Source organism: Anomaloglossus baeobatrachus, chromosome 2, assembly GCF_048569485.1.
Source record: "Anomaloglossus baeobatrachus isolate aAnoBae1 chromosome 2, aAnoBae1.hap1, whole genome shotgun sequence".
Taxonomy (NCBI): Eukaryota; Metazoa; Chordata; class Amphibia; order Anura; family Aromobatidae; genus Anomaloglossus; species Anomaloglossus baeobatrachus.
This window is the reverse complement of record NC_134354.1, coordinates 42309515-42333883: the sequence shown is the minus strand read 5'-3', so window position 1 is coordinate 42333883 and position 24369 is coordinate 42309515. Positions and strand designations below refer to the sequence as shown.

Here is a 24369-nt window from a genome sequence, read left to right as displayed (position 1 = left end):
CTGTCAGCGCTTTACAGCAGTTGAATGCTTTGCTGCACCGCCGTCGCTGTAAAGCATTCAACTGCAGTAAAGACATGACGGCATCCTGCAGCCACGTGCATTGGACGCGATTACGAAGGGGTCTGTGTGCCTTGCAGTCTACAAGAAGCAGCTGAGGTCACCGTGGGGAACGGAGGACAGGTGAGAATGAGAATATTTTTTGTGGGACCCTGACTCGAATATAAGCCAAAGGGGGCATTTTCAGCTTAAAAAAAATGGGCTTTTACTCTGCTTATACTCGAGTATATACGGTAATACAAAATGGCATGGCAGAAAAGAGCTACATTTAGGTAGTAAACATAACCTGACTACTGAGCAGGTCGCTTTATCCGTCAGACTCTAAGGCCGTTACTTGCCATGGCCAACATCAGGACCACACAATCATGATGCTGATGCCCCCCCACACACACACACACACATTGTTAACCATCTATATGCCATAGTCTCTATTGACCGCAGCATCTCAGGGGTTAAACAGTCATGGGCGATGCCAAGACTGATCATAACTGATGCAGCAGGGTGTCAGCTGTAGTGTACAGCCGACAGCAGCTCTATTTTCAACTATTGGGGGATACTTTTCACTTATATCTTAGTTCAGTTTTAAGTCGTTTTAATGGTCACTAAGGGGTTAATGATATTGAAGTTTTAAAGTCCTCCCCTACACGGTCTTAAAAAGGATTCATAACCCGTGAACTTTTCCACATTTTTTTTGTTACACCCACTATTGTTAATGGTATTTTATAGAGATTTTGTGACATTCCAACATGAAGTAGCTATTATTTGTGAATTGTAAAGGAAATGATACCTGGGTTTCTTAATGTTTTAAAAATATGAATTTGTTAATTGTGACGTGCATTTGTATTCAGCCCCCCTGAGTCAGTACTTTTGTATTACCACCTTTCGTTGCAATTATTGCTGCAGGCCTTTTGGGGGATGTTTCTACCAGGGTTGCACATCTAGAGGGGTCATTTTTCTTCTTTGCACACTCGCTCTCGCTCAGTGAGATTGGATGGAGACGTCTGTGATTACCGATTTTCACGTCTTGTCCCAGATTCTCAATGGGATTTGGGTCTGGACTGTGACTGGGCCAATCACATGAATATGCTCTCTCTGAACCCTCCATTGTAGCTCTGCAGTATGTTTAGGGTTGTTGTCCTGCTGGAAGGTGAATGTATGCAACAGTCTCAAGTATTTTGCTGCCTCTGTTTTTCCTCCAGAATGGCCCTGTATTTAGCTCCATCCATTTTTCCCATCCAGCTTCCCTGCCCCTGCTGAAGAAAAGCCTCCTCACAGCAGGATGCTGCCTCCACCATGTGACTGTGGGGAGGGTGTTTTCAGGGTGATGTGCAGAGTTAGTTTTCCACCACACATAACATTTTGCATTAAGCCCAAAGTGTTCTATTTCTGTCTCATTTGAGAGACCCTTCTTTCACGTGCTCACTGTGTCCTCTACATGGCTTTTCAAATGGGACTTCTGATGACTATGCTTTCAAAAATGTGGGTTTTTTATTGAAACTTCCATAAAGGGCAGAATTGTGGAGTATATGACTGACTAATAGTTGTCCTGTAGACAGATTATCCCCCCTGAGCTGTAATCTCTGCGGCTCCTCCAGTGAGCATGGGCCTCTTGGCTGCTTCTCTAATTAGTGCTCTCCGTCTTGAGATGATCAGTTTAGGTGGACGTCCATGTCTTGGCAGGTACGTAGTAGTTATGTACTCCTTTCAGTGTTGGATGATGGATTAAAGAGTCCTCTACGAGATGTTCGGAGCTTGGGCTATTTTGTGTGTGTATATGTATATATATATGTGTGTATATATGTATGTATATATGTTTGTATATATATGTGTATATATATATATATATATATATATATATATATATATATATATATATATATATATATATATATATATATTATAACATTCTCTGGCTGCACACTTCATATTGCTCGGTACAGGGCAGAGTAGGAAAAAAAAAAGCATTATTGCAGCCATTTACTTACTCCCTGCCAATACTCACTGCAGGAGCCCTTCACCTCCTTCCGGCAATTTTTGTTTTTTATTTTTTCCTCCTCTTCTTCCAAGGGCCATAACTTTTTTATTTTTCTGTCAATCTTGCCATATGAGGGCTTTTTTTTTTTATTATTATTATTATGCTGGAAGAGTTGTTCTTTTGATTGAAATCGTCAGTTGTAGCATATAGTGTTCGGGAACACAGGGGAAAAGACTCCAAATGCGATGAAAAGTGCAGTTGCACAATTGTTTTTGGGGTCTTTTATTGAGGGTACTTTCACACTTGCATTCAGCACAGTCCGTCACTATGGAGAATAGCGCAGTCCGTTAACGCACTGCGCTAGTCTCCATAGACGCACAAGTGTCAGCGTTGCATCCGCTGGACGACGCAGCATCGTTATTTTGACGCTGCGCCGGGCGGGAGGAACGCAGCATGTAAAGTATTTTTGAGCAGCGCAATCCGTAGGATTTCACTGCGCATGCTCTCTCTGGCTCCCTGCACCCGTAACCAAGGTAAATATCGGGTAACCAAGCGAAGTGCTTTGCCGATATTTACCCTCGCTACGTGTGCAGGGAGCCCGACACTTCCCTTCTTGGCTCCGCCTCCTCACGCACTCCACTCTGCATGTATGTACACACACACACACCTGTCCTCAGCGCCATGGCCCACTCTGCTCCATGCATTCCGCCCCCGCACACATTCTCGGTGGCCGAACGATCAGCTGATCGACCGGCCGCCGGCATGTGAGAGCGCTCAGCTGAGCGCCCGGCCGCCGGCATGTGAGAGCGCTCAGCTGAGCCGCCAGCATTTGAGAGCTCTCAGCTGAGCTCCCGGCCGCCGGCATGTGAGAGCGCTCAGCTGAGTCGCCGGCATTTGAGAGCTCTCAGCTGAGCGCCCGGCTGCCGGCATGTCAGAGCTCTCAGCTGAGCGCCCGGCTGCCGGCATGTCAGAGCTCTCAGCTGAGCGCCCGGCTGCCGGCGTGTCAGAGCTCTCAGCTGAGCGCCCGGCTGCCGGCGTGTCAGAGCTCTCAGCTGAGCGCCCGGCTGCCGGCATGTCAGAGCTCTCAGCTGAGCGCCCGGCCGCCGGCAAGTGAGAGCGCTCAGCTGAGCCGCCGGCATTTGAGAACTCTCAGCTGAGCGCCCGGCCGCCGGCATGTGAGAGCGCTCAGCTGAGTCGCCGGCATTTGAGAGCTCTCAGCTGAGCACCCGGCTGCCGGCATGTCAGAGCTCTCAGCTGAGCGCCCAGCTGCCGGCTATTGAGAGCGATCAGCTGGTCATTAACAATAGTCTACTGCCGGTAAAACTGTAAAGAAGAAAAAAAAAAAAACTTTCCGTTGTTTTGTACGATCTGTTGCATCTGTTGTGCCACTATATGCAACGCATCCGTTGCATTCGTCACACAACGCAATGGATGCCGTTCAACGCAAGTGTGAAACCGGCCTAACCACATTCACTATATGGTAAAACTGATGTCGGTGTGATGCCTCACGTCGGTTTGAGTTCTTAGACACCAAACATGTATAGGTTTACTTTTATCTAAGGGGTCCAAAAAATTCAGAAGTTTGTCCAAAAAACAAAATTGCGCTTTTGTCACCTTTTCCAAGACCCGTAGCGTTCTCATTTTTCGCAATATGGGGCTTAGTGATGAGTTATTTTTTTGCGGTTTGAATTGACGTTTTTAATTACACTATTTTTGCGTACATGCTACGTTTTTTTTTATCATCTGTTATTGCATTTTAATGCAATGTTACGCTAACCAAGAAACGTAATTTTGGTGGTTGGAATTTTTTACTCTCTACACTGATTAAGGTAAAATATATCTTTGTACCGTGTTAGCCAGTAGAGATTTATTTTACACTATTATGTTACACTGATTAATTGATTTTATGATTTAATACATCGGGCATTTCTGAACACAGCGATACCAAATGTGTATTATTTTTTTTTTTATTTTCAATGGGGCGAAAGTGGCGTGAATTCAACTTTTTTTAGTTGATTTTTTTAATTTTTCAAACTTTTTTGTATTGATTTTACTAACCCCTTTAGGAAACTGTCTGTATGCTCTGATGGCTTGTACTGATCAGAGACATCAGCCTGTTAACCACATGTTTGCTGATCAGATCAGCAGACGTGTGGGGATTACCGAGGGCGTGCCACTGGATCTCGTGGAAACCAGCTGGACACAACCTTGGACGTATATATACGTCCAGGATCGTGAGCGGTTTAATATCTTGGCCAAACCAATAATAGCAAGATGTTTGAGTCTGTAGAAGACACTTTCCAGTTACTAAAGTGGTGTGATTCCCGCAGTCTTGGCCCAGAGTCTTGCAGGGTGTAGGAGTGCCCCTTTGAAGTGCTGTTAATGGTGTTTCAGATAAGAGAATAGCTGACTAATGGCGTTTTACACGGGACAATGATCGGGTGGACGGAGGAACGTCAGGTCCAATTAATTTTTCTGAGCAATTGAACGCTGCTTTTGATTCCATTGTTAATGTGGACAAGCTTTCAACCATAGCTAACCGGTCATGGGTGTCCTGCTGCTGCTCGCTTTGAAAGGATCATATCACAAGTATAGGTGCTTTTTTTATTTTTTATAGAAGTATGTAGACTTGGGGCCGTGTCTCTTCAACCAGGCTGGCCCGTTTCGTCGCGGGGCCCCTTTCGTCGCGGGGCCCGTTCGTTACATGGCTCACAATTCATTTGACTGGTCATCAATATACTAATACATTTTAGCCACCGAAGTTTAAATATGACAGCACTCACGATGCACAACATCGCCTGGATGTGCAGCAGGCGAGGAAACTCTTGATTTTAGTCGGGATGAGAAAAATAAAACCCTTTAACTTGCTGTGATAGTCCTTATACAAACGCTGAACTAAATCTAACAACTTGTTTTTCAGGGACTTTACTGAGGAATCGGTCACGTTTTGTAATTGTATCCTGTGTGTTTACACTTTGTACATTTTTAGCTGACTTGTATCACGTCTGCATACAACTTTCAATCGATGTTATATGTTTGCTCACTGTATATTGCACAAGTGATGGTCTGTGTATTAAGTTGCAGTGATTTTTGTGTTCCCTCTTGTAGCCAGTGGACATCACCTCTGCAATGAACGAACGCACAGTCGCCCAGACCCGGCTCACAGGCAATCCATTCGATATCGAAGCCGTCTATATGCTGAATCGTGCACAGGAGCAGGTTAGTTATGACGTTTTTGGGGGGTCGTTTAATTTTGTCAAATAATTTCCAACCCTTATTACATTTAAAGGGAACCAATCACCAGGATTTTCCTATATAATCTAAAGCCAGTGCTGTACCGGAGCTATCAGGCTGATTCTATACAGACCTTTAGTGGTCAGCTCGGATGTTTAGGTTTTGAAATCCAAGAAAGTAAAGTTTATAAAATAATCAGCTTCTTGAGTGACAGCAGCTGAGGAGCAGATATTATCTGGGGGGTATTCATAGTTATCCCCTCCCCCTGTTAGAATTCGCATAAGTATTATACAATCAATTTACTTTTTCACTTGCAGGACCTGTGCTGAGGTCATACCCATGTGGCCAGAAGGGGTGGGGTCTCAGCCAACAAAGCAAATACCAGGAAGCAACATTTTTCTGTTGGCTGAGACCCCGCCCCTTTTGGTCACATGGGTATGACCTCACACAGGCCCTGCAAGTGAAAACTAATTTGATTATATAATACTTATGCTAATTCTAACAGGGGGAAGGAGTAAGTATGAATACCCCCCCAGATATTATCTGATCCTCAGCTGCTGACACTCAAGAAGCTGATGATTTTACAAACTTTACTTGTTTGTATTTCAAGACCTATACATCCAAGCTGACCACTAAAGGTATGTATAGAATCAGCCTGATAGTGCCGGTATAGCACTGGCTTTAGGTTATATAGCAAACTCCTGGCGATTGGTTCCCTTTAAAGGGATTGTCCAACCTTATGATATCTATAACCTACCATCTATATTAGATTGGTGGTGGTCCAACTTAATTTATCAACCATCAATATAATAAAGCCGGACAGCCTCATTCAGACACACACGATCAGTCCGTGTATGGGCTGTGATGCATGCAATGGACTTGTGTCTTGTGACCCGAACCTGACAGGCTCATATATACCAAGTTCAGATCAGGAGACCCGCAGCCGGTCCATACATGAATGAGGCTTTACACAGCCTTAGGCTATATGCGTACACTGTAGTTTTGTGCCTTCAGCAAAAAGCGCACCCTCTGGCTGAAAAATGCATGCAAAAATTGCATGCCTTTTTGCCGCGTTTCGATGCGTTTTTGCCCATGCATTTAATTTTTTTTTTTTTTACTGTTTTCAATGGTAAAACGCAGGTCAAAAACACCCAAAGAAGTGACATGCTGCTTTTTTCTGCATTCAAAAGTGCAAGGAAAAGAATTCTCAGACTTTGCAGGGGGAAGGAAATGCATTCAGCCTTGGGCAACAAACTACACCCATATATGCGGCAAAAACCACAGCGTGCACACAGGGCCTTATCAACACTTGTCAGTAATGAAAAAGGGCATCAGATACACGAAACTGCACAAATTAGGAATCAATAAGTTTGACAAGTATAGGATTATATATATCTTTTTTTGCCAATCCAGGGCTTTAGCGTTGGAATCAGTAAAAAAAAAAAAATACCAACTCCAGCTTAAAAATTTAAAAAGATATATATATATATACTTTGTATATAAAGTATTACTAAAAATTATTTGATGGAGGAGTTAGACATTTGTCTTACCAATAACGTAGTCCTGTGATCTTCTAGGACAGTTCTTTCACGAAGGGCCTCATTCACACACCAGGGATTTCTCTCGTACTCAAAAATAAAAAATGTCCGAGCGTCATCAAAGTTTGGTCAGTGTCTGTTTTTATCGAGAATTTAATCAGTGTTATCAGTTTTTCCTGGAAAAAAAACCCCTGATTATAGGTTACTCAAGCTTTTCCTAACGGTACACAGAGTGGTCCGGGAGCAGAGGGGATGGCGCGCAGGTGGTATCAGTGTGCTGTCCAAATTTTTGCATGGACCCATAGACTTACATTTGGGAGTTTTTGATCAGACACCCGAATAAACATCAAATATTTCTGCTTTCGTGCCGACCTCTATGTCCCAGTAAAAGTTCGATCATGTAAACAGCTCCATAGACTATCATTTGACTACATGATATCAGGAATGGGTGCCCGTCTTGTGATCTCCGCACATCTTGTGCTTTCATATGAATCCATGTCACTATGACCTCGATATTTCTGTACCCTTTATATAAATAACTAGCTGTACTACTTGGCTTCGCCCGGGTTAATAACTGCTGTTAACAAAATAGAATGTATTAACATTCCCGGGATATAATGTATAAATACAATATATTAACGCCCGGGATAGTAACTGTCTCTCTGTTTCTCTCCCATTCTGTCCGTCTTCCCCTCTGTATATATCTCTCTGTCTCTCTCTCTATCTTTGTCTGTTTGTCTCTTTCCCTGTCTGTCTCTGACTGTCTCTCTCTTTCTCCGTCTGTCTCAATCTCTTTACCTGTCTGTCTGTCTGTCTATCTCTTTCCTTGTCTGTCTATCTATCTGTCAATTTCCCTGTCTGTCTCTTTCCCTCTCTTTCCCTGTCTGTCTGTTTCCCTGTCTGTCTCTTTGTCTGTGTCTGTCTCTGCGTCTGTCTCTTACCCTGTCTGTCTGTTTCTTACCCTGTCTGTGTCTGCCTCTTTCCCTGGCTGCATTGTGACACGCCAACATTCCATATAAGGGCGTGGCTGCGCATTCTTCTGAAGTTCTGGCTGCACTGTGGCTTCCAGCTCCATTCGCTTTAATGGAGGCAGGTTTTTTGGTGAATAACTGTAAAGAGCAAGAGCGGGGTTAAAATTTCCCCTCAAAACATAGCCTATGACGCTCTCGGGGTCCAGACGTGTGAGTGTGCAAAATTTTGTGGCTGTAGCTGCGACGGTGCGGATGCCAATCCTGGACATACATACATACATACATAAATACATACATATACACACACACATTCAGCTTTATATATTAGATTGAACAATCATTTTTTTCTTTATCGTTCCTTCCATGGGAGACCCAAACCATGGGTGTATAGCTACTGCCCCCGGAGGACACACAAAGTTACTACACTCAAAAACGTGTAGCTCCTCCCTCCTAGCATATACACCCCCTGCTAGCCAGATCTAGCCAGTTTCTTGCTTTGTGTCAGGAGGATCACACACACGCATGCATCCTTTTTTGATTTTTCATTTTTTCTAAAGATTTGGAAGAAAAGCGGGTCCACTGGACTCCCGGCATGTCCCTTCACACTCCCCTGGCGGCAGTGCTGTTAAGGTTGACTTCAGGGCAGGAGCTCTTCATGCCGCGCTCCTTCACCATCCCTTAGGGGCTCTGGCTTGAAGTTGGAGCCAACACGGTTCTCACTGCCTTGCAGGAGACCGGCCTCCATCCGCAGCCCTTGTGCAGGACCCTGCTGGACGGAGCACTGACCCCCACCCCACAGGGACTGGGCCCTGCGTCTCAAAGCTAAGTATAGAGACGTTTATTCAGAGGGTCCTTCTGCATTGTGGGGCACTTTTATTGTGGGGGACAGTGATTGCTTGATAATGCTGCTTTTTCTACTGTGTTTCCGGCCGGTTCCACGGTTTTTACTGAGAACCGCGCCGACGATGCCTGATTCTCGGCCGCATGCATAACTCTAGGCCCCGGTTTCAGCCGCGGCCTAGTTTCGTTTCGTCCCCCTGCATGTCAGTCATGCAGGGGGACACTGCAGCGCCGCCCGCCGGCCGCTCTGCACAGGGGAGGACGCTCCTTTTGAGGAGATCATTCCCTCCCCTGTACATCTCCTTCGCCCTCCGATTCCCGCTCCTGGGTTAACCCCCGCTCCCCCCCCCTCACTCTGGCGCCATTTTCTCAGCGTCTTAGTACACTGGTCGGCGCTGGCTGCTCTGCAGCAGAGGGAGGGAATACTGGCTGGGGGTCCAGGATTGGAATTCGTATGGCACTCATAATAGCGGCCTGATAAGTCACAACCTCTGGTTGTGCACTTTTATACACTCTCAGGGCATTCTGTAGGAGTTAATTCTTTATTATAGAACCTCCTCCTCAGCAGCATGTCTCACTCTAGCAGCAAAGCTCCAAGGCTGTACACTACATGTTCTGCATGTAACCTCATATTGCCTGAACCGGCACACTGTAATGGTTCTTGTGTGGTGGATGGGTATTCTAGATATTCTAGACAGAGCCCCCACCTCTGCAGCATGTCTGAGGCTGCAGGCTGTTTTGTATTATCCACTGCAGGTAGTCTCGTACGGCTATACCGAGCTCATAACCACTGTGGCCCCTCAGCATGGGGGCTCATTAATGGTCCCTCCAGCTGCTCCGGTTTCGGTGGCTGACCCCCGTGGGAATCCTATTTCCAGGAGTCGGCTGTCCCGGCATCTGCTGAGCATGCAGCCCCCTTCTCAGGGCGTTTTCTGCTTCGCTCAGCAAAGCTCACAAGGGACTCTCCTTCTGGGCTCAGACCCCGTCCTCCTGACAGGGAGACGCAGGGTCCCCTGTCCTCCCCGTCCCGCAGCTCCGATTTCGAGCTGACTCACTGGACGAGGAGGATGTCTCTACCATGGGCACGGACGGATCCGTCCGTACGTGACGCAGCTGCGAATGATTGGATTGCGTCCATTATTCTTGTACTGGACCTCCATCCGCCTGATCAGGGGAGTATTCCCCGCTGACAGAAAGGCATCAGTATACCTTTAACAGGACGAGGAGTGTGTTCCTTAACCACTCCAGTTTTCAGCCCGCTGCGTCCAAGCCCACAGCCTATCCTGCAGACCCCACAGCGGGGTTCTGCTGCCTGTCTCCCCCTCCCATCAACTCCGGTGTCTAGACTTTCAGCCCGGTTAGTTGTATCAGTGGCTGACGGCACCTCTATATGGATTCTACGGTACATTAATTTTGTACTGGACCTCAATCCACCGGTGTTACCTTATCTAGGTGAACACAACGTGTGTTCCTTAACCACTCCAGTTTTCAGGCCCCTGTGACTAGCCCAGGGTCCGCTCTGACACTCGCTTCCCATGAAGCGTGATTCTGAGGACTGTGTTTCCCCTGTCCACCAATGGTGGTCAAGAAGTGGGCTCATTCACCTCAGGTGGCTCAGCCCGGACCGTTATGTCAGTGGCTGATGACTCCTCACTTAAGGTTCTGCGGTCCGCCCGGTTGTCCTTTGGGCCAAGTCGGTATAAGGACGGCAGGAGCTTCGTTCTCCTCAGCTTTACAGCAGTGCGGGTTTTTTGTACCTTCTCTGCTTCTCTGGAGGAGATGCATTCTCTCACAGGGACTCTATGCCCAAAACGGTTGCCTGAACTTCCAGACTTCACTCTTTTCATCCTCTGCCAGGTCTGCCATGCTGGACGCCGCACGGCGGTGGTCTGGGCTACCTTCCTCGCTATCCGCAGGCTCCTGTGGCTTCGGAATTGGAAGGCAGATGCCTCTATGGAGGTTCCTTGCTGGGCTCCCCCTTGGTGGGACCAGTTTCCCCGGAACCAACTGGGTGAAATTAAGGAAGCTCTTGGCGGGGAGTGTTCTTCCTTGCCACAAACCTAAACCAGGGAACCTGTCCATGGCAGGAATCAGTTGTGGTTTCCGTTCCTCCATCTGATCGTCCTCTAGCTCGGCCCAGGTTCATAGAACCAAATGGCTCGAAGCTGCGTCTTCAGAAGACCGCAGGAGATGCTGTCACTGACTCAGCTTCCTCCAAGCTATTTAGCCACGCTCCTTGGTCGTGGCAGGCTCTCTCCACTTGGCGACGTAGGGTTCTAACACGTCTCCGTTCAGTGGGGGCGAGATTATATCTCCCTTGGCTACAGGATGGACTTCTGTCCACCCGCCAAACAGATTTTTTCTGTCAACTCCTCCCGGCTACAAGGCCGCCGCCTTCTCACAGGCTGTGGCATTTCTTGCTGGCCAATGGAGTAATTGTACCGGTTCCCGACTGGGAACGGTTCTGAGATTTTTGCTTAAATCTATTCCTAGTCCCCGAAGAGGGCGGTGCCTTCCGACCTGGATCTTTAGCCTTTCAAGCATAGCCAGGTGGGGCGTCTTCACATGGAGTCTCGGTTTTGTTCCGTGTGTTTTCTTCACCGGATCAATCAAGAACCCAAGGAGATTCTCTAGTAGCCATCGGCATCAGAGATGCCTATCGACAGGAGTCAATCGCAGTTTCACACCAGCGTTGACTACGTTTTGACAATCGGAGTGGTCCAATTCGTGGCTCTTCCCTTGGGGTTAGCCAAGGCCCCTCGAGTATTCTCATTGGGGCAGCTGTGATTAGGGTCCTGCCCCCCTAGGGTTTGGCAGTGATCTTTTGCCCTGGACGGCCTTCTTGTCGGGGCTTCATCCAGTGCTGACTCTTAGCAGAGTGCTTCGCTCACTCTCGCCACTCTGACCTATTCGGGTGGCAAGTCCACTCTGACTTCGAACCAGAGGTTCTCAGGGCGTCAATGGAAGCGGTTCCTCGCCCAGTTTCTCCTGCGTCCTCTGAGACTGGATGTTTTCCGCTGTACAAGCGAACTCAATCCTCCCACGGGGTGGTGGCTTCGCCACTGACGAGGGGCTCGTTTCAGTGGTGGCTTCGGCCACTCTGTCTCAGGGGCGCTCCTTTCTGGCCCGTCCCGGGTGATCTTCACCAGGATGCTAGCCTATCCGCCTTGGGAGCAGTATATCTCCACCGTGGAGCGCAGGGCGCTTGGACTCTGTCCGAATCAGCCCTCTGGATCAATGTGCTGGAAATCAGAGCTGTATTTCTGGCTCTCTAAGCCTTCACCATCTGTGGGCGGCTAGGCACATTCGAGTCCAGTCGGACAACGTGACAGCTTTTTCCTACATCAGCTTCCAGGGCGGGACACTCAGCCGCCTGGCAATCTTGGCGGCTCAACATTCTTCAGTGGACAAGGTACTCCTAGTCCACCGTATCCGCAGTCCACATCCTAGATGTGAAAACTACGAGGCAGGCTATTTCAGCTGTCCAACCGTGGTCCACTATCCTCAGGTTTTGCGGTAGACACACTGGTTCATGTTTGATCCCAGCTTTGTCTCTTTTCGAATTTCACCCTCTACCTCTTGTCCAGAGTCCTGCGCAAGATCGGTAAAGGGGGCCGTCGGGTCATTCTTCCAGACTGACCCAAGCAGGCTTGGTACTCTGACCTGCTCCTTCTGTCCGTTGGGTTGCCATGGCATCTTCCGGACCGTTCAGACCTTTCCTCAAGAGGTCCGTTTTTTCCCGTCAGAATTCTGGATTCTCAGATTGACGGCGTAGCTCTTGAGTCCTGGATCTTGGCGACTTCTGATATCCTTCCTGAAGTCATCTCCGCTATGACTCAAGCTCCAAAGTGTCCTTTGACCTTTTTGGCCTTGCCGACCCTCCTGTCCCTTCCACAGTCCGGTCTACAGCTAGGACTATCCCTCATTAAGGGACAGGTCTCGGCTCTGTCAGTATGTGCCAGCGGCGTATCGTCCGGCTGGCTCCGGTGCGCTCCTTTAAGGGCGCATCTCACATCATTCCGTTTTTCCGGCGGCCTATGGAGACCTGGGACCTTGATCCGGTCCTCCCGGTTCCCGGAAACCCCCCTTTGCGCCTCTTGGGGAGGTTTCGTTGTTTCATCTTTCACAGAAAGTACTCTTTCTAGTGGCTATAATTTCCCGCCAGAGAGTTCTGGCTGCACTCTTTCGGAGTCGCCCCCTTTGTTTTTGGTCTTTTGCATCAAGACAAGGTGGTCTTCGTCCGACTCCGGCCTTTTTTTCCCTAAGGTGGTTTCTGCTCCACCTTATCCGGGGCAATTTTCCTGCCTTCCTTTTGTCCGGCTCCTGTTCATCGCTTGAGGAAGCGTTGCATATCCTGTATCTGGTGCGGGCGCTCCGGATCTATGTGTCTCGCACCGCCGTTATTAGGCGGTGCACCTCTCTGGTGCTGACTGTTCGTCAGCGTAACGGTCTCTCGGCATCTAAGCCGACCCTGATGTTGGCTTAGGTCGGCCATTTCCGAGACCTACGAGTGTACTCAAGTGCCTTCCCCGCCGGGGATCAGAGCACATTTGGTCAGTCCTGTCGGCGCCTTTTTTTTTGGGCTTTCAGGCACCAGGTTACGGCTCAGTAGGTCTGTCAGACTGCAACTCGAATTAGTCTGAAAACTTTTTCGAAGTACTTCCCAAGGCATGCTCATGCCTTGGCAGACGTGGGCTTGGGCAGACGCATTTTTCCGGCATCTGTCGCCCATTTGTGAAGTTAGGTTTGCCTGCTTCTCAGTTGTCTGTTTATTCCCACCCATGGACTGCTTTGGAACGTCCCATGGTTTGGGTCTCCCATGGAAGGAACGATAAAGAAAAAGAGAATTTTGTTTACTTACCGTAAATTCTTTTTCTTATAGTTCCGACATGGGAGACCCAGCACCCTCCCTATTGCCTGTTGGCAGGTTTCTTGTTCCGTGTGTCTTCACCGGCTGTTATTGTTGTAGACAGAGGTTCCGGTTCTTCCGGATTTTACTCTGTCTCTTCTTGTGGGTGGATGTCCTCCTTCAGCTTTTGCACTAAACTGGCTAGATCTGGCTAGCAGGGGGTGTATATGCTAGGAGGGAGGAGCTACACGTTTTTGAGTGTAGTAACTTTGTGTGTCCTCCGGGGGCAGTAGCTATACACCCATGGTTTGGGTCTCCCATGTCGGAACTATAAGAAAAAGAATTTACGGTAAGTAAACAAAATTCTCTTTTTTCTCTCCACTACCCCCCCCCCCCCTTTTTTTTTTTTTGGGCCCCAAAATCAGCAACTAAACATGAAAACAAAATTTTCAGTTTTCCATCGGTTTTATTCTGCTGCTTTGTCTAGGTGAAATTTCTCCAAAATATAATTTACTATAGCACCATTTATTCCATGATGCTTTACATGTGATAAGGGGTACACATAGTAGGGACAAGTACAATAATGATAAACAATACAAGGCACAGACTGGTAGAGGAGGATAGAGGTCCCTGCCCATGAGGGCTCACAGTCTAAAAGGGATGGGTGAGGGTACAGGAGGAGAGAGGACCCTGCCTGTGAGGGCTCAGTCTACAAGGGATGGGTTAGGGGTGAGGATACAGGAGGAGAGAGGACCCTGCCCATGAGGGCTCACAGTCTACAGGGGTTGGGTGAGGATACAGTAGGTGAGGCTGGAGATGGTCATACGGCGATATAGTGGACTGAGGGTTATTGTAGGTTGTAGGCTTGTCGGAAGAGGTGGGTCTTCAAGTTCCTTTTGAAGCCTTACAAGCTAGGCGCGAGTCTGATATTTTGGAGTAGAAAGCTCCAGAGTATGGGGGAGGCACGGGAGAAATCTTGTACGTGATTGTGGGAAGAGGAGATAAGAGGGGAGTAGAGAAGGGAATCCTGTGAAATTGGAGGTTAGGTGCGGGTAAGTACTGGGAGACTAGGTCACAGATTTAAGGAGGAGACAGGCTGTCGATGGCTTTCATATCTCTTCATATATCCTCTACAGATCGACGCCTGGGCTCAGTCTAATTCGATTCCTGGACAGTTCACCGGCAGCACCGGAGCGCAGGTCCTGTCCGCAGAAGAAATCAGCAACAGCGGCCCTCAAGCCTGGCTTAAAAAGGTATGTGTCAAGCAAGCAGAGGTATTGGCCTGGGCTGTGCAAATGCTGAGGACACTGCCAGCGCTTGCTTCCCTTAGACTTAGTACATGTAAGCGTGTCATTGCAACGTGTCACAAACCGCCATAAAATGAAACGGAATTTTTTTTCTTTTGCTAGTAACCTCCATTGCGTTTCATTTTCGGCTGTTGTTTTGACATCGCCCGTTCTTGAAAATCTTACTTTTTTTTTCTCCCCCATCCTTTTTTTGGTGAAATCATGAATTCCTGTGTTTCCCAAAACTGGTCTGTTTCACTGTTCCTTTAGCCGTGTTGGTCGTTCACATGGTAAGAAACTAGAATACGTCCCACAAATAAACATTTTGTGGTCTGTTCCCATGAGCTGTCAAACAGCAAAATCCCTAGCCCGGCTGCAGAACGGCAACTGATGGTATGCAGAGAAGTGGAGATGTCACTGTGCCGAAAAGGGAGAGGACAAGTCAGCAGAAGACCGTCGTCGGAGTGATATCCTTGTGGAAGAAAAAGCATCACGGGACTGTTCTTGGATTGATCGACCGTCTCGAGAAGTTTCTGGAGGACCTCAGTGGAGCTGCGGCTTTTCCGACTCTCCCCTCTGCATATCAGATGTTGCTTCAGGGACTCCATTCAGGGATTTTGCAAACAATTGAAGCGGTTTCCGATTTTTGGATATTTCTGTGTTATTACCATGTGACCGCAATACACCGGGGCTCCCGGCGGACGGAGCGGAGGCGCACTTTGTTGTATTGCATTGCGGGAGCGGCACAGTGAAACAGACCTTGATGTTAAAAATTCTATCATTACAAAGCAGGTTCTAAAGAGGAATCGGACCCCGGTGTGACTATGGCTGGGGTCTAAGTCACTCCCAGCCCTTCTTTTATGGAAATGTTCCTGGCATTGAGAAGGGCGAATGGAACTCATAAGTAAGTAAACCCTTGGGTGTTGAAAAGCGAGGAGAATCCAGCATGGAGGGAGGTTCTTCTGCATGATCTGGTTCAGTCCAACATATCTGGACGTGACAGGTCAGAGGATTTTTCGAAGCGATCTACATTTTGGTGATTTGAATACACTTAACCTGTATTATTTTTTTGTTTTTTTCTGTACTATGTGGAGGGCTGCTGATTATCTCACTAACGCTGGTGGTGGGAGGGGGGGGGAGGGGTCCGTGTGTTACTGTTCAGTAGCCTGTTTTTTGCCACAGTCCAGGATGAAGTAATGAGGCTAGAATTGCCCAGTATTGAGTTTTCAGGAAGACAGCTTTCTGCTTGGGTAAGCAATGGGTTACAAGAGAGGGGATAGTTCACGGTCACCTGTGAACTTTCACCGCTCTGTATGGAAACTTGTTGCAGGGTCAGATCCTTGTATGTGCCTCGTGTCCATGGTCTCTGCCTGCTCTCCTATCACAACGCTGCGGCCACAGAGGCATAGGTACGTAAGCATTTCAAGAGTCTTTACATTTCATTTTACTTCGTACAAACGGTGCGTGGGCTTCTATAACTGTATTATCAGAAGACTGCCTAGCCAGGATGCTTACCGTAGGAAGTGTGTACTGTCATTGTATTAGCCGTGTCTGTATAGTGACCGCCTTCATTGGGTTTGGCAATCTGCACTGGTGATGTTTCCCTGCAGTCTTTATACTAATACGCGGCTCGGCTATTTTCTTTCTCTCCTGTCTTTCTCCTAGGATCAGCTTCTGAAGGCCGCACCCGTCACCGGAGGACGCGGGGCTCTGCTCATGAGAAAGATGGGCTGGAGGGAAGGTGAAGGGCTTGGGAGAAATAATGCAGGAAACGTCGACCCCATTGTTCTCGATTTTAAGACTGACCGTAAAGGTAATACGCTTGTAAGGTTTTTTTGGGGGGGGGGGGGGGCTTTTTTTTTTTATCTTTATCCTTCCTTATGGGAGACCCAAACCATGGGTGTATAGCTTCTGCCTCCGGAGGACACACAAAGTACTACACTCAAACGTGTAGCTCCTCCCTCCGGGCTATATACACCCCCTGGATGACAATCTAACCAGTTCAATGCTTTGTGTTTCAGGAGGTCACACACACTTGCATTCTCTGATATTTTTTTTCATTTTTATTTTAATTTTAAAGATTTGGAAGAAAAGCGGGTCCAGTCTGGACTCCCGGCATGTCCCTTCACACCCCACTCTGTCGGCGGTGCTGTTAAGGTTGACTTTATAAGGCTGGAGCCTTCACATGCCGCGCTCCTTCACATCCTCTGTCGAGGCTCTGGTTTGAAGTGGGAGCCATCTCGGTCCTCTCTGCTTGCAGGAGACCGGTCTCCATCCACAGCCCTGTCTGGTTTCTGCTGGAAGGAGCGTTTACCCCCCCTCAGGGACTGGCCCTGCGTCTCAAAGCTAAGTATTGAGACGTTTCTCAGGGGTCCCGGGTACTTTTATTAGGGGGACAGTATGTGTTTTATCGTTACTGTAAATTCCGGCCGGTTCTGGGGGTTTCCCCTGAGAACCGCGCCGAAGGTGCCTGCTCGTCGGCCGCATTTTAAAATCTAGGCCCCGGCTTCAGTTTGGGCCTAGTTTCGGTTTCGGCTCCTCTGCATGTCATGCATACAGGATGCATAGCGTGGCGCCGCCCACCGCTCGGCCAGCAGAGGGGAGGACACTCCTCTCTGGGGAGATGTTTCCTCCTCTGTATCTCTCCCTGGCCCTCCGTTTTCCCGCTCTGGGGCTAATACCCGCCCCCCCTCCTCCTTCCAGTGCCATTTTCTCAGCGTTCTTACACTGGACGGCGCTGGATGCTGCAGCTGTTTAGAAAGGCTGACGCTTCACTGGGGCTTTGAGTTGTGGAATCCGGAGGGCACAGAGAGAGCGGGCTGGTAAGCCACAACCTCCGGTTGTGGGCTTTTATTACACTCTCAGGGCATTCTATAGGAGTGTATTACTACTGCAGAGCTTCCACCTCAGCAGCATGTCTGTCACCCGAAGCAAGGCTGCAAACATGTACGCTATATGCACTGCTTGTAAGCTCATTCTGCCAGAGCCAAGCACATACCCACATTGTGATGCCTGTGCTAATATGGTTGTGTCTCAGCCTGGAGCCTCCTCAGGGGTCCCTCCGGCTGCTCCGGCCCCGGTGGCTGAACCCCCGGCTTGGGTAGCTTCCTTTTCACAAGCTATTTCCCAGTCTTTTGCCGACTCCATGGGGCAGCTGTCCCGGACACTGCTGACCATGCATCAGCCCCCTTCTCAGGGTGCCTCTGCTGCTCCGAGCTCTGCAGAGCTCTCAGAGCATGTCCTAGGACCCCGTCCCCCTAAACGGAGACGCAGGGACCCTTCTCCTTCCTCTTCCCACGGCTCTGATTCACGTGCCGAGGTGCAGGGCGAGGAGGATTCGTTTACTGTGGGCTCAGACGCTACCTCTATGTACCCTATTGACTTGTCTGAGGGTGATGCGGATGTTAGTGACTTGATTGCGTCCATTAACTCCGTTCTGAACCTCAACCCACAAGAGTCAGAGGAACAACCCTCTCTGGTAGAGATACACCAGTTTACCTCACCTAAAAAAGCTAGGAGTATGTTTTTTAACCACTCCAGCTTTCACACCACTGTTACCAAGCCCAGGGCCTGTCCTGACAAACGTTTTCCGAAGCGTAGTTCAGATGACAGTTTTCCCTTTCCACCAGAGGTGGTTAAGGACTGGGCCCAGTCCCCAAAGGTAGACCCTCCGGTGTCCAGAATCTCAGCCCGCACAGTCGTAGCTGTGGCTGATGGCACTTCTCTTAAGGATCCCACTGACCGCCAGGTTGACCTTCTGGCCAAGTCTGTATATGAGGCGGCAGGAGCCTCGTTCTCCCCGTCTTTTGCGGCAGTGTGGGCTCTTAAGGCAGTCTCTGCCTCTCTGGCGGAGATACATTCCCTCACCAGGGACTCTATTCCTGAGACGGATGCCTTAACTTCTCAAGCTTCGGCTTTTGCATCCTACGCCATGTCTGCCATCCTGGAGGCTTCTCACCGCACGGCGGTGGCCTCCGCTAACTCCCTCGCGATCCGCAGGATCTTGTGGCTTCGAGAGTGGAAAGCAGACGCTTCCTCTAAGAAGTACCTTGCGAGTCTCCCTTTTGCTGGGTCCCGGCTGTTTGGGGAACAGCTGGATGACATAATTAAGGAAGCTACTGGCGGGAAGAGTACTTCCTTGCCACAAACTAAAGCCAAGAAACCTGTCCAGGGCAGGAACCAATCGAGCTTTCGTTCCTCTAACTGGTCATCCTCTAAGCCCTCGACCTCGTCCACTACCGCAGCCAAGGATCGTAAATCCAACTGGTGCGCAAAGCCGCGTCCTCAGAAGACCGGAGGAGCCGCTGCCACTAAGGCAGCCTCCTCTTGACTATCTGGCTGCGCCAGCAACGTCCTTGGTCGGTGGCAGGCTCTCCCACTTTGGCGACGTGTGGTTTCAACACGTCTCCGATCAGTGGGTGCGGGATATCATCTCCCACGGCTACAGGATAGAATTTTCTTCCAGCCCGCCAAACAGATTTTTTCTGTCCACCCCCCCTGCTCCAAAGCCGCCGCCTTCTCTTAGGCCGTGGCATCCCTGCAGGCCAACGGTGTAATTGTTCCGGTTCCCGCCCGGGAACGGTTCAGCGGTTTCTACTCAAACCTCTTTCTAGTCCCCAAAAAGGACGGTTCCTTCCGGCCCATCCTGGATCTCAAGCTTCTCAACAAGCATGTTCAGGTGCGGCACTTTCGCATGGAATCTCTGAGATCGGTCATTGCCTCAATGACCCAAGGAGATTTTCTGGCATCCATCGACATCAGAGATGCCTATCTGCATGTGCCTATTGCGGTTTCACACCAGCGTTGGCTACGCTTTGCAATCGGAGAGGAACATTTCCAATTCGTGGCTCTCCCCTTCGGCTTAGCCACGGCCCCTCGAGTATTCACCAAGGTCATGGCAGCAGTGGTTGCGGTCCTGCACCTCCAGGGGTTGGCAGTGATTCCTTACCTGGACGACCTTCTAGTCAAGGCCTCATCCAGTGCAGACTGCCAGCGGAGTGTCTCTCTCACTCTCGCCACGCTAGTTCAGTTCGGGTGGCTTGTCAACCTGCCCAAGTCCACTCTGGCCCCGACCCAGGTGCTTTTGTACCTAGGGATGCAATTCGAGACTCTGCCGGCACTTGTCAAGTTGCCCTTAGTCAAACAGCAGTCCCTTCGTCTGGCGGTGCGCTCTCTGCTGAGGCACCGCCGTCATTCCATCAGACACCTCATGCAGGTGCTGGGTCAGATGGTGGCGTCAATGGAAGCGGTTCCCTTTGCCCAGTTCCATCTGCGTCCCCTGCAGCTGGACATTCTCCGCTGTTGGGACAAGCGGATCTCTTCCTTGCACAGGCTGGTGGCTCTGTCGTCACAGACCAGGAGCTCCCTTCAGTGGTGGCTTCGGCCCCTCTCTCTGTCACAGGGACTCTCCTTCCTGACTCCGTCCTGGGTGATCCTCACCACGGATGCCAGCCTCTCCGGTTGGGGAGCAGTATTTCTCCATCACCGAGCACAGGGCACTTGGACTCCGTCCGAATCATCCCTCTCGATCAATGTGCTGGAGATCAGAGCTGTGTTTCTAGCTCTCCTAGCCTTTCACCACCTGTTGGCCGGCAGACACATTCGAGTTCAGTCGGTCAACGCGACAGCGGTTGCCTACATCAATCACCAGGGCGGGACTCACAGCCGTCTGGCGATGTTGGAGGTTCAACGAATCCTCCAGTGGACGGAGGACTCCAAGTCCACCATATCCGCAGTCCACATCCCAGGCGTGGAAAACTGGGAGGCCGATTACCTCAGCCGTCAAACCGTGGACAGCGGCGAGTGGGCCCTGCATCCGTCAGTGTTCAGATCAATCTGCCGCAAGTGGGGCACTCCGGAAGTGGATCTAATGGCATCCCGGCACAACAACAAGGTTCCGGTTTACGTGGCTCGCTCCCACGATCCTCAAGCCTTCGCAGCAGACGCACTGGTTCAAGATTGGTCTCAGTTCCGTCTGGCCTATGTGTTTCCCCCTCTAGCGCTCTTGCCCAGGGTTCTGCGCAAGATCAGAATGGAGGGCCGTCGAGTCATACTCATTGCTCCGGACTGGCCCAGGCGAGCTTGGTACCCAGACCTGCTCAGTCTGTCCGTAGAGGCGCCGTGGCATCTCCCGGACCGTCCAGACCTTCTCTCTCAAGGTCCGTTCTTCCGCCAGAATTCTGCGGCTCTCAGATTGACAGCGTGGCTCTTGAGTCCTGGATCCTGACGGCTTCAGGCATTCCCTCTGAGGTCATCTCCACGATGACTCAGGCTCGGAAGTCTTCCTCGGCCAAGATTTACCACAGGACTTGGAGGATTTTCCTGTCCTGGTGTCGCTCTTCCGACCATGCTCCTTGGCCGTTCTCCTTGCCGACCATCCTGTCTTTTCTACAGTCCGGTCTACAGCTAGGACTGTCCCTCAATTCCCTCAAGGGACAGGTGTCGGCTCTGTCGGTATTGTTCCAGCGGCGTATCGCCCGACTGGCCCAGGTGCGCACCTTCATGCAGGGCGCATCTCACATCATTCCTCCTTACCGGCGGCCCTTGGATCCCTGGGACCTTAATCTGGTCCTCACGGCCTTACAGAAACCCCCCTTTGAGCCTCTCAGGGAGGTTCCCTTGTTTAGACTTTCACAGAAAGTTGTTTTTCTAGTAGCCATAACTTCTCTCAGGAGAGTTTCTGATTTGGCTGCGCTCTCTTCGGAATCCCCCTTTTTGGTGTTTCACCAAGACAAGGTGGTTCTCCGTCCGACTCCGGACTTTCTCCCTAAGGTGGTGTCTCCTTTCCACCTTAACCAGGACATTTCATTGCCTTCTCTTTGTCCGGCCCCTGTGCATCGCTTTGAGAAGGCGTTGCACTCCTTAGATTTGGTGCGGGCGCTCCGAATCTATGTGTCACGCACCGCCGTTTTTAGGCGGTGCACCCCACTTTTTGTGCTAACCACTGGTCAGCGCAAGGGTCTCGCTGCTTCTAAACCGACCCTAGCTCGTTGGATCAGGTCGGCTATCACCGATGCCTACCAGTGTTCTCAGGTGCCTCCCCCGCCGGGGATTAAGGCGCACTCGACCAGGGCTGTCGGTGCCTCCTGGGCTTTCAGGCACCAGGCTACGGCTCAGCAGGTTTGTCAGGCTGCCACGTGGTCCAGTCTGCACACTTTTTCGAAGCACTACCAAGTGCATGCTCATGCTTCGGCAGATGCGAGCTTGGGCAGACGCATTCTTCAGGCGGCTGTCGCCCATTTGTGAAGTTAGGTTTTGCCTACTTCTCAGTTTGGTTTATTTCCCACCCATGGACTGCTTTGGAACGTCCCATGGTTTGGGTCTCCCATAAGGAACGATAAAGAAAAAGAGAATTTTGTTTACTTACCGTAAATTCTTTTTCTTTGTCGCTCCTTATTGGGAGACCCAGACAATTGGGTGTATAGCTATGCCTCCGGAGGCCACACAAAGTATTACACTAAAAGTGTAAAGCCCCTCCCCTTCAGCCTATACACCCCCCGTGCTGCTACGGGCTCATCAGTTTTTATGCTTTGTGCGAAGGAGGTCAGACATGCACGCATAGCTCCACAGCTTAGTCAGCAGCAGCTGCTGACTATGTCGGATGGAAGAAAAGAGGGCCCATAACAGGGCCCCCAGCATGCTCCCTTCTCACCCCACTCTTGTCGGCGGTGTTGTTAAGGTTGAGGTATCCATTGCGGCTACGGAGGCTGGAGCCCACATGCTGCTTTCCTTCCCCATCCCTCAATTAGGGCTCTGGGTGAAGTGGGATCCTTTCGGTCTCCAGGCACAGGAGACCGTGCTCCATCCACAGCTCCTGAGGACCATGCTGGATAGGAGCCGAGTATCGTTCAGGGACATGGCCCTGCTACTTTGAGGTACTCTGTGTCCCCGTGGGGACCGCGCACAGAAACACTCCATCATTGCTGGGTGTGCTAGTGCACCGGGGACAGCAGCGCTGACTGCGTTTGTGCCATTACACACTTCAGCGTCGCTGAGTGTGTTCGTGTAGGGGGACTGCCGCGCTGACCGCCGCTGCCATGGTTATCACTGCGGCGCGGCTGGGACTGTTAGTGCGCCGGGGACTTCCGCGCCGACCGGCTTTTGCGGCCTAGTCTCGTTTTTCTTCCCGCCCCCAGCCCTGCCAGTCAGGGGAAGGGCGGGACGCTGTACAGGACGGCAGCACTGAGGGCTGGAGCATGCTTTGCATACTCCACCCCCCTCACTCTGCACAGTGGGGCACCAGTTCCCGCACTTTTCTGGGTCACGCCCACGGCTCCCTCCTCTCCTCAGGACGCCGGCAGCCATTCCTCTCAGCTCTGCTAACGCTGGAGAGGAGAGACAAGCTCAGGGAGACCCAGGCAGGATTTCTGGTGCCCACACAACCGCTTTGCGCAGGCGGTAAGCAGCACCTGTGGTGCTGGCCCCACTAGTGCAGAATTGTACTTATAGATTATATGATTATAGACTATACTTTACACTGTGTGGTGCACTGTTGATTTTTGTCTATATACCCTCCTGTATTGCTCAGAGGAGACAACAGCATGTCGTCCACAAATAGCAAGGGTGCCAAAGCACAGACTTACTATGCTGCCTGTGCAGCATGTACGGCTATACTGCCGGCAGGTTCCACTGACCCTCATTGTGTGCAATGCTCGGCCCCTGTGGCACTTTCTCAGCCGGAGCCTCTGCTAAGGGTGGCCCAGGGAGAACCACCTGTTAACACTGTCCAGGTGACAGGGACGGAGTTTGCAGTTTTTACTGAAAGACTTTCTGAGACTATGGCTAAGATATTAGAAGCCTTGCAGTCCAAGCCGGCATCTCAAGCCAGGGGCACTGTGGAATCATTGCCCACTGGTCCCCCTCAGTTGGAACAGCAATGTCCTCCCGGGGTGTCTCATGGATCCCAGGCTGAGGTCTCTGACACGGACCGCAGCCCCAGACCGATTAAACGAGCTCGCTATGATTTCCCCTCGACATCATCACAATGTTCAGGGTCTCAGCGAGAGTACTCTCTGTATGATGAAGCGGAGGTAGCTGATCAGGATTCTGATCCTGAGGCCGCTCTCAACCTTGATACTCCTGATGGGGACGCCATAGTGAATGATCTTATTGCGTCCATCAATGAAATGTTGGATATTTCTCCCTCAGCTCCTCCAGTGGAGGAGTCAGCTTCTCAGCAGGAGAAATTCCGTTTCAGGTTTCCCAAGCGTACAAAGAGTATGTTTCTGGACCACTCTGACTTCAGAGAGGCAGTCCAGAAACACCGAGCTTGTCCAGATAAGCGTTTTTCCAAGCGCCTTAAGGATACACGTTACCCTTTCCCCCCTGACGTGGTCAAGGGCTGGACTCAGTGTCCCAAGGTGGATCCTCCAATCTCCAGACTGGCGGCTAGATCCATAGTTGCAGTGGAAGATGGAGCTTCACTCAAGGATGCCACTGACAGACAGATGGAGCTCTGGTTGAAATCCATCTATGAAGCTATCGGCGCGTCTTTTGCTCCAGCATTCGCAGCCGTATGGGCACTCCAAGCTATCTCAGCTGGTCAGGCGCAAATTGACGCACTCACGTACGTCTGCGCCGCAGGTGGCGTCCATAACCTCTCAAACGTCGGCATTTGCGT

General features: G+C 50.3%; 1 protein-coding gene across 6 annotated transcripts in view; it reads left to right on the top strand.

The window, feature by feature from the left end:
• SON (SON DNA and RNA binding protein) overlaps positions 1-24369 on the top strand; it is a 202383-nt gene that overhangs the window by 148845 nt on the left and 29169 nt on the right. For 2 of the 6 annotated variants that reach the window (XM_075335008.1, XM_075335006.1), the window contains 3 exons: positions 5141-5251; positions 14601-14717; positions 16416-16563. In XM_075335008.1, the coding sequence (XP_075191123.1) occupies positions 5141-5251; positions 14601-14717; positions 16416-16563 (376 nt within the window). Of the gene's footprint in view, positions 1-5140; positions 5252-14600; positions 16160-16415; positions 16564-24369 lie in introns of those variants that run through there. The other 4 variants (XR_012750403.1, XR_012750402.1, XR_012750401.1 and 1 more) reach the window with 4 other exon arrangements.